The sequence below is a fragment of the Macrosteles quadrilineatus genome, unplaced genomic scaffold (genome assembly GCF_028750875.1).
Source record: "Macrosteles quadrilineatus isolate MER2022 unplaced genomic scaffold, UCM_ALF_1.0 Scaffold_3__2_contigs__length_128488019, whole genome shotgun sequence".
NCBI lineage: Eukaryota > Metazoa > Arthropoda > Insecta > Hemiptera > Cicadellidae > Macrosteles > Macrosteles quadrilineatus.
The window spans coordinates 117,959,804-117,974,517 of NW_026542596.1; the positions used below are offsets into that span (position 1 = coordinate 117,959,804).

Here is a 14,714-nt window from a genome sequence, read left to right on the forward strand (position 1 = left end):
GATAACGCGTGGTACAAACACGTCCAGCTACACCGCGACTTAGCACAGAACGCTTTGTAGACATAAAGCTCGTTAAAATACAATCAAGTAGCATAGGCTACAATACTTAACACTATTGTGTAGATACTCGATTACCTGAGTTAATTAGGGAGGGGGAGTAATGAAAAATACGGTTAATCCAATATAGTATAAACACAGATGACAAACCAATTAAACAACCACCCATTAAACCCATTTAACACCGCTGTAAACAACCATTAACGTTACAATTTGCATTCTTATAAACGAAATTCAATATTGCACAATCATTATTATTGTGCAATAACATTATTATTGTTAATTTAAAATAATTTATCTTTGTTCAATTGTACAAACGGCAACGTTTAAAATTAGCTAACTCAAACTCAACTAATAACTAACCAAACACTGCATTGCTATTAAATAACGTAAATATTATAGGAACCTTTAGAAAGTGTTATAAGGTACTGTTCATGATAGACAGATAGGCTACCAATAGGTGCTGTATCACAGCATAGGAATTGATAGATAAGTAATAAAAAAGGGTAAAATTATATTTAGAGATAATTAAAACACTCTTAAAAAAGAATGTAACGAGAACAATCTTGTTATTCTTTTTCTTTGTTCTTCTTTTATTTAATAGGTTTCTCTTCAATTCATACACAAATTCAACAAGTCGCCATATTTAGGCCTACTCATTAGCCAATCACAGTCTTACTTAAGTTAAAGTTACCATGGTTACTAATCACTCAATCACAGTTTACTAGGCATTATATCGTCATCATTCCCCAGCTGTTGTATCTGAAATCTGTTGTAACATAGCGCACAGCAGACAGAAGTGTAAAACGGAGCAGACGATTGTTGGCGCAACGCAAGCGTTGTTTCCATATTTTCATCAAAGGAGCTGTAATGTTTCTAAAGGGAGGGAGAGGGGATCGTTATATCAAGAGAAAGACGCTGACAATTTCTTAAACAGAGGTTACGCACGCTATATGGATATTCTGTTCTAGCAATAAAAAATTCCTTGAATTGAGGTGACTTATAAAACTCTAATTTTATTTATATAGAAAGCTAAGTTTTCCAGTCCTGTACAACACTGATTCACGGTCTTTTCCCCTTTTCCCAGTAATCAAAATTCAAGTACAACTTGATACACACAGAATCTCCGGTTCCCGACCTGGATGATGGCTAGTTATTTAATTTAATTTACAGTTACATATTAGTACCCGTGATAATCAAACCCGTTATGTAAGCCAAAGCCACACGGTTATTAATCTCACTTGGTTTTGGATTTGCTTAAAAACGTGATCGGAAATGGTTAGGGCCTACACAGTATTCGTAAACAACATTTATGTAAACACTAGCAGAGTACCCGTCCTTCATACGGAGTTGACATTTAAGTGTAAAATACTTACAGTATTGCAGTTATACTCTTAACTTAGCGTTTGCAATGGGGGAGGACACAGTTTGATAAAATTTGCTTCTTTAAATTTACGGTATACTATAGTATAGTATTACACAATACACATCTACCATAGCCATAATGTTCTACCACTTCACCTGATCAATAAAGAAAAATAATCTATTAACAATACTTTCTCCATATTCTATGGTATAGGAGGAGAAAGTAAAAATTCGCAAAATATCACAAATTATTCATGCAATTAAAAACATAAACATAACTGTAAACAATCCTACTTTGACAGTTTGTTCTCATTGCCAATCACAGTTTTTTATTGCTGCTTAGTTCAAATTAGCTGTTTTCATAAATGTAAAAAAAAATAATAGGTCTGCACCCTGTTAGTAAATCTTATAACTTTTTAATACTTTATAATACTTATATATACTTAAATAGATATATACTTTAATAGAACCAACTTTTTTAGTAGAAACAGCTGACTGAATTCTTTAATTCCCTTTAAATATGGTTCACATAACTAGTCATAACTCATAAGGTTAACATGGGGAACTACAGAGCCACTGGGGCGGAGCCCAAAAGGATTTTTGAGATAAGAACATATAGTTAATTGAGCTATCATCATGCCAAATTTCAGCCCAATCCGTCCATTAGTGAATGCGTGATTGAACTTTAAACAAACACACAAACTTTCACATTTATAATATTAGTAAGATATATCAGTGACAGCAAGAAAAAGGAATCTTTATCAAAACAGCTGTTCGTAATTTCATATAAGACGTCTTCTCTTAACAGATGAGTAGTATCTATTACTTATTTAATACGCAAGCAGGAATTTTGTGACAATTACTCCTCCGAAACTACTGAACCGATTGACATGTTTTTGGTGTCATTGGAAAGAGCATAACGTGAAGTTGTGCAGGAAACTTTCTTTTTAGGGAAATAATTAGAGAGTGAGGCCCTGGGGCCCTTTAAAGTTTCATATTTCTCCATAAGATTAACATGGGAAACAAAAATTGTTTTGAAACTCCAGCTGTTGTCAGAAATTAAATATTGATAATTGGTCTCCATGGAAGCATGAGAAAATTCACAATGTTTACTTTTGCTTTGACATTTAAATGTAAACAACCAGAACTGTCAAATGCCTATTTCACAATTTTAGACAGCTGATAAAAAAAATAAAACAACTATGTGGTAGGTTTATTTAATCTTAAACTATATGATAGATTATTATAAATCTATCTATCTATATATTAATAGGCAAGCATGTTTCTTTAAAACCTTTTTTCTCAGCTCGTGTGCATCGTAGGGAAAATCTACGCATACCGTTAGAAAGCTATTTTCCTGTAGGTGTGCAGAATCCCTTTAGAAATTTAAATAGGCTCAAAGATAAGCACAAATATGAGTTTAAAGATTTGAAAGAATTAACATGGATCTTATGCGTTGCCATGCTGGTGACGAAATAACAACGAAATATAAACAGGAAATCAAAACAAATGGAAGAAACTCCAATCACATGTTTTATTTACAGTGTGGGGTGAAAATAGAGAAGTGAGTACATTACATTACTTTGGTCGAGTTTCGACCACTGGACGACCTCTCGTTTCAATAATTATGAAACAAATTTTTCCCGTTGCGAAGCAAAAATTAAGTGAGAAGAAAAAGATATGTTGTAAACAGTCAATGTGTAAATTATCGAAGTTGTATTAAAAATGTGTATAATTTTGGATGTTGGTTTGTGTTTAATGATATAAGTTAGTTATTAAATTTTTATTTTAAGTTTTAAGGATTTGGCATATGACTAAGCCTATGATAAATAACACCATTTCAGATTTCTGCCAGTTATTGTCTTCTGTCCTGTAGAGTATAAATTAGCCTACACCTTATTGTCTACAAATTGGCTAGATAACTTAGGTACGGTACTTAAAAGCTGACAGCCTTTTTACGTTGACCTTAAATTGTAAGCTTACATTTTCACATCCATGGGCAGTTTGATTGTTAAAAATTCACCCTTTAAAATGGAAAAGGGCTGTTATGTAAATAGTAGGTATTTCCATTGGTTGATAATCTTTTAGTTGGCTCTTTTGCTCTTTTAAAATCATTGGAAATTATGACTGTTATAAGTTTTCAACCAAGTAATTTGTTTGTAAATAACTCCTGTACTTCTTTGCAATTGCTCGATTTCGAGCAACATGTACACTAGTTTCATAAATGACGTATGTAGTAAACATGGAGAAAATGAACTAGAAATTCACACAAAATTGGGTTTTTTATCGTCCGTTATTTTATTTCCAAAATAGTGAGGCCATATTTTAATGGCTATAAGGACACTCTCGCCAATCCTGTAGATACAATTAAACCATTAGAATCATAATCGGTACTCTAGTTTTCTTTAGAGTAGGCTGCGTAAAATGCCTTCTGGGCCGTGACAGACTGACATAAATTGAGATAAGACATGTTTCAACTTCTTCTTAAAACGTAAAAATAACCCAAATATGTATAATTCTGAGCAATGTACAGACAAAACCATAACTTTATTTATATAGATTAACTGGGTTTGAATTTTAAATATCTAAAAAAAAATATAAAACTTCTTTTATAGTTTTACAAATAGTGCTGGGCGGGGGAATAATGTTTCTCATTTGTTGTGTACATCATTTATGGTGGGGGGGGGGGGCTGTTGCTCAATTGGGGGGGGGTGCGTCATGAGTCTAGGGGGGGATGGGCACCCCTGAATATCGGATGACTTTTCTTGTTTTATCGTGCTCACGGACTTATATAAATATACAGGATGGAAAAAGAGTCCCGGGCTAGCAACAAAACTTTGTACAAAGTTACTGGGCATTAAAATCATTTTAACACATTATTCAGTTGAAGTTGAGTTAAACTACCTCTTCAGAGGGATGGCCCGCTAGTCAAAAGAAAATCTTAAATGTAAGCGGGCTACTACATATATGTATATGAATTCAAATGGATGATTTTTTGGCCTCTGGGGACCTCAAAAACCCAGGGCTAGGTCTTACCATGAAACACATTGTTGCCTTATTCCCTATATGGGAAATTCTGAATAGCTAATCGTTGAAAGAGTGTAAATTGTAAGCCAATACAGTATCATGTAATCAGATTCAATTAAAGTTTAATTTAAAGATTAATTTAATTAAACTGTAAGCATAAAAAACTCAGTTGATCCTTAATACAATAAATTCCTAATTACCTCATGTAGGTTGTATTAAAAAAATCAGTTTAAATTTAAGAATACGACAGTTTTCATAGTTTAAGGGTGATAATGCTCCAGTTAAAGACATGAATAAACCCCCAACAGGGTGTAAAGTGTATTCTTTGATGCTTTCTTTGATCAATGACTCCTCAAACTTTTAGTGTGGTGATAAGAATGCAACCTATTTTTCTTCTTTTCACTTCATGCAGTAGTGACAGCATTGTAGCTATTGATCACAAGTTATACTGTTCTCTTGAATTACCCAGCATTGAATATTTTCTAAACGTACATAAATGCACATATGTCTCATGCTCTGGGGTACACTATAAATGTATTTATTCAAATCAAATAGGTGAACTTAAATCATGGATAGCTCACAAATCGAACAAATACAGGGTATTTTTTTAACACAAAATTATAAGTTCTGTAAGCAGTGTCATATCCGAGGGGAGGGGGTTGGGGTTTAAACCTACCCCTTTGACCTTATAAATGTGATTTAAAAAAAACAACTTTGTAAGATGTCTCTAAATAGCCTGAAAACACTAGTTTACATGTCTAATATTCACAAATTTTAGTACCCCCTCCTTCCCTGGGAGGTATTCCATATCCCCCCCCCCCCCCCAGTGTAATCCCCCTCAAAGGGTCATCCTATAGTGGAATAGAACACAGAATAGGACCGAAACCAGTTCGAGTCGGGTGAGGCGGGGCATGCGGCATCCAATCAGCTTTTAGAAAACTGTCCACTGTTGCCAAGTTGTGCCACGCACTCAGTCTCTGCCCGATAGCCGACTAGTGCGTTTCTAGTATACCCTCCTGTTTTGTCAAGAATTCGTCTATGAACTGTGTTTCGCCACAGCCACCTCGTTTCGCCCAATGAATACGGACAACAGTACGCGACGTGGACGACCACGAGTACACGGGAAACGTTTGCGATATCGTAACGTCGGACGTGGTGTTCCTTTACGTAATGCAAATATCTTGATAGGCCTATATAAAAATGTCATTGTCCCTTAAACATTTTATTTAAGTTTCATACGTCAATATTTTCTTTTGTAAATATTTTTATGTAACAATTTCCAGTGCAATGTAATAATATTTTCTAATAAAAATTGTTATTTCATTTTGGCAATAAATTGGCAGTTATCTATATATATAATTCCGTAAGTCAAATTTTTGTAAAGAAATTGTGAGTGACTGGATGGCCGTAGAAGGATGGGAGGGGTCTTATTTTAAAGGTCTTGACGTGAATTTTGAGGGAAAACTATTCATTTTTCTTATTTTTTTTACCATAAATTCGCAACAGAATAAAACTTTTCCCATTAAAACAACATGGGGTTTAATTTGTTTACACCTTTTGAAATTAAAACAGCTGTGCAACAGATTTGAAAACAGTGATCAATACACACATTTGGTTTACTTTTAGCCAGTCAACTATGAAATGTATACTATAATAAAACTGAAATATTGAAGATTAGTCGGTCGGAAAAACGTCTGCATTCTTTGTTTATATTTAAATCATATACTCAAGTTTCATTTTTTCATGCTTTTACGTTATTTTGTGTTAAAGGAATAAACGACATAGAATAAATATTCTGTATAAATAATCAAAGTGTCGAAATTAAATCTAACTTCTGTTTTGTTTTTATTTTTAAATCATATGTTCAAGTTTATTTTAAATGATGTTGTTTTCTTTATATTTCTACACATTTTAAGGTTAAGGTTGTGTAAATATATACAACTAAAATAACCTATAAATGTTATTGGTTCTAAAATGGTGTATTTGCATTCCTTCGTAAGTAAATTTTTTTTAGTGCAGTGAATATACAACGTAGAGTAATCATATTCGATCATACTTTTATAAAATCACCAGGGATTCAAGATGTTTTGGTATGTAGGCTGCTGGATATATATTCTTTTCATTATAAGTACTGTAATTAATATGAACGCCAGGGGAATACCACAAAGGCGGGGAACTGTTCATAGGAATGACAGTGCGCGTAGGAGAGATATGTTACAACCCCTTTTTAGGAGACCCATGGTAGACGAGAGAAATGTAAAGATCCATGATGCAGGATTACTGGACCAAGAGTGCATTCAATGTAGTGCTCTTCATTTTAGAGAAGAACTAACGAATAATCATTTTATGACATGTTGCCATAACGGACTTATTAACCTTCCTCAGTACAAAACTAATGTAGAACTTAAAAGTTTGTTTGAAGAGAGCCCACAACTGTATAAATTCATTCGACAATGCAACAGTGCGATGGCTTTTGCTTATTTTTCAGCCAGTAAGAAAGATATTCCAGGAAAAGGACCATACTGTTTCAAAATTCAAGGACAGATTTATCGTTCAATCTCAGATTTGCTGCCTCAACATGATGAAGACCCCGTGTATGGCCAATTGTACATTATTGACACATCAACAGCAACAGAAATTCGTCAAAGGCGTCGAGAAAATAGTGACTTAAAACCTGAAATATTGTCAAAACTAGCTGAAATTCTATTAGGAAATCCATTTGCACAAATTTAAAAAAGAGCTTCGGAAGAAATGGTTGTACAAGGTGACAGTGAATTAGAACTTAGGTTTGTAGACAGGATAAATATGGATCGTCATAGGTATAATAAGCCTACTGCAGATGAAATTGCAGGCGTCTTCAATTCATCTGAAGGCGAACCTCCAATGAATTTTTAAAATTACAAACAGGGAAGCTTTTATTTATCCTCATTAACCACAAGACCAAAGCTACCTTAGTAAACCAGTATTTATTCACAAACAATGATATGTTTGCTGCCTTTTCAACTTTCTTTTTTTCCTTTTTTTTCTTTTTCGTTAAACCACTGGAGTGATTCAAATTATTTATTGAAAATGACATCAACAAAAGCAAACAAAGAAGAACAACAAACTGGTTTTTACACAAAAGATATGGTGTAGGGATGCCTATTCTGACACATAGATAATGTTATTCTGAGTTTGTTTAAATACCGGTATTGCAAAAAGTTGTTTTACATTTGAGCTTTTTAGGGACTTATGTCCCTACAAGCCACTAGGATTATCTATTTCCCTTTTTACCTGGTATGTTTTTTTTTTATTTCTAGAGTACCTACATTAGAGGTTTTTGTTTGTTATAGAAGAGTGAATATATCGTATGACTATTTTAATGAATGCAACACATAACGTAATGTATGTAAACGTTAGTTTAATTTTCTTAAATTCAATATAAAACTAACGGACTTTTTTGACACAATATTAAAGAAATGAATTCGTCACTATTGAGCTACCTGTTCTCCGTAAGTTTAAGTTCAGTCAAGTGGCAATAATAAGATTAACGGAGTGAGGGTCGCAATAGGTGTTCAAAGAAAGGCAGCTTTGGGGTTATTCCTAAACATTGACCAACTTCGTTTCCTAAACACAACCAAACTATTGCTGTGAATGTTTAATATGGAAGATTTTACCTTCTTCATTTCCATGTTGATTTGTTTTATGTATCAAGCTATAAGCAGGGCAACAATTTACAAGATTTTTAGAACTGCTATAAAAGTTTTTGGACCATATGTATTCATTTGCTCTTATTGTTACGGTGATTTGTTAAAAAATTGGGGTTGACAAACGTTTGACCATAGGCAACATATTTACAGAGACTTGTAAAGGTGACCCTATATAAAATGTATTTTCATTTTATATTTATTAATTGTATGTTAATATATTTTTCAAAAACTAAATCTAGTTGCGGTTTAAGTCATTAATTAATTGTGCAAATAATCTATCCATAATCATGTAAGGGATGAATGTATCTTCCATGTGATATAAACATGACAACACTAACCGATACCGCCAAAAATTAATAATTTGTAGTGTTAAACTACCCTACAAGTGGGAAGACAGAGTCAGAGGGATTCCCCGGCTCTAGGTGAAAGTCAGCTCACCAGCCAAGAACGAAGTGGCAACGTCGCATCCCCTACCTCCTCAGAGGCCAGTCCTATTCTGTATTCTATTCCACTATAGTTGCATATGACACATGTAAGGCACTGTTAACACAAAGCTTATATGTTGGTATCCCTGTTTTCTCAACTTCATTATCAGGATTCATGCTCAAATCAAAGCAGCTGGCAAAGAACAAACAACAGTTGAGGCTAAACGGAAGAGAGTTTACTAATTAAAACTACAAAATAATTTAGATCTTGATCAGTTAGAAAGAGTATAAATGATTCCTTAAGATTGATATTGCAATTTTCAATAACATTTGTTTTAGCATGTTTCTGTCCAATTTCAATCTTTTCCAAAATGTATATAAAAACTTGGAATGGTCCCTCTTGATTGAATAAATAAACCAATTACTTCAATATTATGTTAAGCTGTATTTTTTCTTTAATTAAAATACAGTACGGTACATTCAAGGTTTACTTACTGTAAATGTGAGGTACCCTATTTATATTTTACATTTTACATATGGTACTGTTAATAATAAATTTAATATTTTATAAATTAATATAAATAATAAATTTATATTTTATTCAAAGTGTAATTCAAATTTTCCGTGAACTGTGATTAAGTGAGAGGGTAGATCAATGGTGGTGGGAGGGATGATTTTGAGGGGGGGAGGGTGTGTGGGGGGTCGCGATGGAGTGAGGTTTCTACAGACAGTCAACATGAACGTAGGCTCAGCGACTCTGCTGGTCCTGGGACTACTATCAGCGGTGTCTCTAGGTAGATATAAACATAAGTTGTCTAACATAGCTTACTATTACCATAGAGTATGTGACTTGTTTTTCATTTTTGTCCAGTGTTTAACAAGTAAAAGTCGCAGTGTGGTTTTTGGAGATAAACAATTAATTTTTAATTCAATTGAAATCAGTAAAGTTGTTGGGCAACTATAAACATGAGTTATCAAACATAGCTTGCTATTATATAGGTAATCACTATGTTTACTTGCCAAGTAATTTTGGGTTAACACTGCATTACATTGTTTAAGTTACAAAATATTCAAGTGCCATCAGTATTTTTTGTGTTATCCAAGTGTCCTACAACTTGAATTGTATTAATTGCCTTTCTTGGTCTTCATTTTTGAACTGAAGGTTTGTATTCCCCGTATGTGAATTTCGTAAGCTTGTTGGTTATATTCAGAGTGGTCTTCTATCTTCATATCACGTAGTTTTAGTTACATAAAGAAAGAGACATAAAGACATTATACGTGTTACCTAAAATAGTTCGGAATTTAAAATGACTCATCAATCAAGAAAACCTGTTAAGTAGGATCGCTGAAAAAGGGATGTAACAGCGGAAACTATGATATTACGTATATAAAAGATGTGCATAATAACCATTGACTATATATAGTGAATGATAATAACACATAACATTTAGTACTAAAGTTTATTGCTTCGTATCCGACCTCCGTGCCGCTGTGCGTTAACACCAGCATCCAGTTAGCACCCAAATTTTAAAACGTTTTTATTAGCTCGCTTTCTTGTCCGGTACAAATTTTGAAATCAATTTTATACTAACTTCCCGACGAGCTAGAGACTTGAAACTTGAAACATAGCTCACAAATGGAGGACAATGCAATATTAATCATTTAATTTTCATATTTCCCTTGGTCTACGCCCCATGGGCTTGTTTTTATTAAATGGCTTTCTTGCAAATTTGGATACTTCCCGATGAGCTAGAGACTTGAAATTTGAAACAAACCTCATAAATGGATGACAATTCAATATATTATATAATTTAATTTTCATATTTCCCTTGGACTACGCCCCAAGGGCTTGTTTTTATTAGCTCGCTTTCCTACACATTTTGATATCAATTTTAAACGAAGTTTCCGATGAGCTACAGGCTTGAAACTTGAATAGCTCAAAAATGGATGACAATGCAATGTTATATAATTTAATTTTAATTTATCATATTTCCCTTGGGCTACGCCCCTTTGGCTTCCAAATTTTCTATGTTTACATTTTAAAAGAATGTGTAAACATATAAATTAATTTAAGTCCGCTGTAAATACTTAAATTTGACAGTTAGAAGAGCAGAGGTTAAGAGGTGCAGGTTCTGCTCCCGAGATATTCTAAAAATATAAAACAATCATTTCAAAGTAAAGATAAAACATCTGATTACAGATAATAAGGTGTCGGGTTTTTGTTATGCATTAAGAGGCTATATAAAATAGATTTAACATATTTACACGTTAAAGACTAAAAACTAGATAATAATTTATAAATAAAAATACTTTTTAAAAATAACACTTTTTTATACGCACTAAAAAGTATAAAATAATTTATAAAATGTTGAGAGAATAAATACTTGTAGGATTTAAAACGAAAAACGTGGGGCGCATGCAATAGATCACAATAGTTCAATAGGTGAAGTTAATTGTAAATCAGCATGCGCCCCACGTTTTTAGTTTTAAATCTTACAAATATTAATTCTCTCAACATTTTATAAATTATTTTATACTTTTTAGTGCGTTTAAAAATGTGTTATTTTTAAAAAGTATTTTTATTTATAAATTATTTTTTTTTTACTTTTAGTCAAGCCAACGAATAACAATGAGATTTTTGTAGACTTTCAACTATTTACGTAAATGTTGTAACCATCGAGAATCTAATAATAGCACATGCAATTTATCACAAGAAATCAAGCAGTAGTAGCCTATATTAGCTATTTATAATACAAAATCGGTTTCACAGAAAGTGGGTCTTAATGAAACGTTTCATATAAGGGTTTTTGTTGTCTGATTATTTTTCATTCTTATATCTGTGCCTATATATTTCTAAAAATCGGCAAACTGAATATAACCTCCTTAAAATGTATTTTGTATTTATAAACTTTCTGAAATGTTTGTTAAAAAACTTACAGAAGAATAATATTTTTTCTAAATACCAAAAGTTGTGTTGTACGTTTAAAATGATCACTTGATATTTAGAATGAAATCAATAAAACATTTTCTACTCCCTTGTGTTGTTAAAGGACTCCTTTCCGTTATTACCGTTTTGGCCTATAAGAAAATAGTAGTATGATTTTAAAAAATCTATTACAACCTATTACATCCAATTTAAAACTCTCAAAGGTACACGTACTGTAAATGTTATACTGTATACTTCAAGTAAATATGTGAATCCACCTAAAGCTGTAAAATGTGTATTAAAAGTTTATATATGCTCATAAATAACAAACTAACGCAAAGAACCCCTATAAACTATAAACGATGAAGGTTTATGTATCTTTTCATTTTAGTCAACCCCAATACTATAAGTTTTTTTAACAACACTAATGTCAACCATAATATCGGAAAAGGCAAAATTTAAAAACGAGCTTTAACGGCCTACATCACTGTACACTTAAATTCCCTATACCATGAGAAATATTATATTTACAAAACTTAAAATAGGTACCACACTTTGTTACAAGATCCATTTCATAAATTACATTATAATATTTACATTTCATATTTAGTATGGAATAGATTTTCATAAACTATTTTTGTTTGAAACCATCCCACAATTTATTGGTCCTAAGTAATTTGCGATAGAGCTTAAATACGGGAGTTTCGTGGAAAATTCAAAACAGCTGACAACGCAAAACATGACAAAAGACGACGAGTTGTCGCCGTCCTTTGTTTTTCGTAAATCAACCCTTCCCTTGAGGCAAACTGCACTTTCAAACATCGGGAAGTATGAAACATGGATGCAGTTTTGAAAAACATGTCGCTCCGTTTTTGGTAGATCCATGGCCACACTAAAAAACCTTTTTTAGTTTTTTAGTGTGGCCTTGGTAAATCACAGCTGATTTTTATACTCCCTAGAGACTAAAAATGGATTTTACTAGAGAGTAAAAATGCTACTTTAGACCCGCAACGTATGCATTAAAAACGGCAGTTTTTGCTGCAGTATGACGAAAATAACTTCAGTATCCAATAGTCGATGGTTGGAGGCAGCTCAAAAATGTAAAATACCCCCACCGCAGCAAACCTACTGACTATGCGAATTTCCAGTTGCCTGAATTATTGATGTTCAATTAAATGTATTTAATTAACATTAGGTTTTATGAGTACATAGACTTGCTGTTACAGGGGGGGTAAAAAAGTGTGCTTTTTAGTAAAATATGAATAACTTAGATTAAATAACTTAATAACATGGATTTAAGGAGTAGTCTCTATACTCCTTTTTAATTTCCTTTTAATTTTGGGAGCAGCTCCCTTATTAAACTTTTTAGCCCTTTATTGAATTTCCCATATAAGAAATGAGCTACCGTAGGTCTCATGGCCATAACTGGACTCGGGACCGATTTATTTTTTCGTTTTGAGGTGTCCAGATGCCAAAACACCCCCGTTTCAAATAAATTTATACAGTAGCCTATATTACTTTTCATCCTTTGGTGAAATAAAAAAACAATCATTTTTACATGTAAGTACTGTAGTATTTTGCAACAGTGAATGTATTCATTTTACACTCTTACACGACACTCTGCCACAGGGGACGGTATCAGATGCTACGTGTGTAACTCCAAGCAGGACGCTCGGTGTTTGGACCCCTTCGTCGGCAACTCTACCTCCTCCGCGCCCATGGACACGGTAGACTGCGAGTACGACAACACGGTGAGAGCAGCGCTGGAGACGGTGGCCAACTTGATGACGAAGCTGGGGCAGGCTCCGGCCAGGGACCCGACCGACGTGCTGGCTCAGGCACCCTCCGTGGAGGCACCGCAGGATGGGCCGATACCCGCGTCCTGTCAGAAGATAGACCTCATTGGTGAGCAACCTTCCAGCATGAAATAAGACGCAAGAATTGGTTTAGGAGACTGAAAAGGAAAGTCCCAGAACAGCCCTAGTAGGTTTAGGAGACAGGTTCCAGCATACACCGTGATCGTGATAGTGAATTTACAGTGTCTAATGAGCCTCTTTGGGATGTTCTAGGTTCCATCATACAGACTATAGATCTTCACGATATGGATAGAGGAATAGAGATAGGTGGTAGAATTGACTTTTGAATACAAGCATGCAGAATGTTTTAGTATTCGCCTTCAGCCACTTGAATCGTTACGTACCTTCTCAGACAATTACAGCAGGCGTTCTTACACTGAATGTTATACATACACCCTGATAATCAATGGTACGAGTTCTCGTATGTTAGTACAACCTTAGATTATGTTATAAGTTGAAATAAGGCGAGAAATCCAATATTGGTACCAAGATAGTTGGGTGTCAAAGAGTTGGCCCAGAGTTTATAGTGTCTTGAAGTAAGTCATTTGTATAGGTTTGGTTCCACAAACATTTGAAAATTTAGACAAATATCTGTTGTGTGTTGAGGTTTTTTATTTTAGTGTATCTGACTTAGTGGTTGGTTGTGAATTCAGTTATGAAGCCCAGGTTTATGCCCCGTCAATGCCATGGCCCAGTGGGGCGAAGCTCCCTTAATCTATTTATCCACCAAGAAATCAAACAGATAGGTCTCTAACGCAAGAGAATTATTTGTAAAAACTCTCACAACTAAAACTCAAAATGATAATTAATATCTTGATTACTCAACTATTCTCAACTCTTACACTTCATGTCAGTTCTAGGAGAGCGAGTGACCGGGAGAGGATGTTCAGTCCATCAGCTGGAGAGTTTCAACCCTTGTGACGCCGTCAAGCTGGTCACCACAGCTGACGTCACTCTGGAGTTCTGCGGAGTTTGTGACTACGACGGGTGCAACAGCCGTCCTCTCCTAGCCTCAGGGGCGCTCCTCCCAGCAGCCGCGGTGGGACTGTACTGGAGTCTGGTCTGAGACGACCCCGCGGTCAAGGACGCTGCAATGATGCTTCTATGCATCTTTAACATTGCTAAAGGATGCCTCAAACAATGTTAAAGATGCTGTGTTCTTCTGTATTATAGTTCTAAGATGTACGAATATCAAAGAAGCATCTTAAAAATTGGCATATGATGCTGACATTTTCAAATTTAGAATATAGATTCAAAATCGTTAAGTATTTTTAATGGATGGGTTTTCGAAGTAAGTTTTTAATCTGTCGCCTTAAACATGTTATTAGACGTTCCTACCTAACTGTAAGCTATTCGATTGGTTTGTAAG

At 34.1% G+C, this 14,714-nt stretch overlaps 1 protein-coding gene across 5 annotated transcripts in view; it reads left to right on the top strand.

The window, feature by feature from the left end:
• The window catches only part of LOC128990804 (uncharacterized), a 37,187-nt gene extending 22,473 nt beyond the window's left edge, over positions 1–14,714 (top strand). For 4 of the 5 annotated variants that reach the window (XM_054413388.1, XM_054413390.1, XM_054413391.1 and 1 more), the window contains 2 exons: positions 13,119–13,394; positions 14,200–14,714. In XM_054413388.1, the coding sequence (XP_054269363.1) occupies positions 13,119–13,394; positions 14,200–14,411 (488 nt within the window). In that variant the 3' untranslated portion in view covers positions 14,412–14,714. Of the gene's footprint in view, positions 1–9,267; positions 9,358–13,118; positions 13,395–14,199 lie in introns of those variants that run through there. The other variant, XM_054413392.1, reaches the window with a different exon arrangement.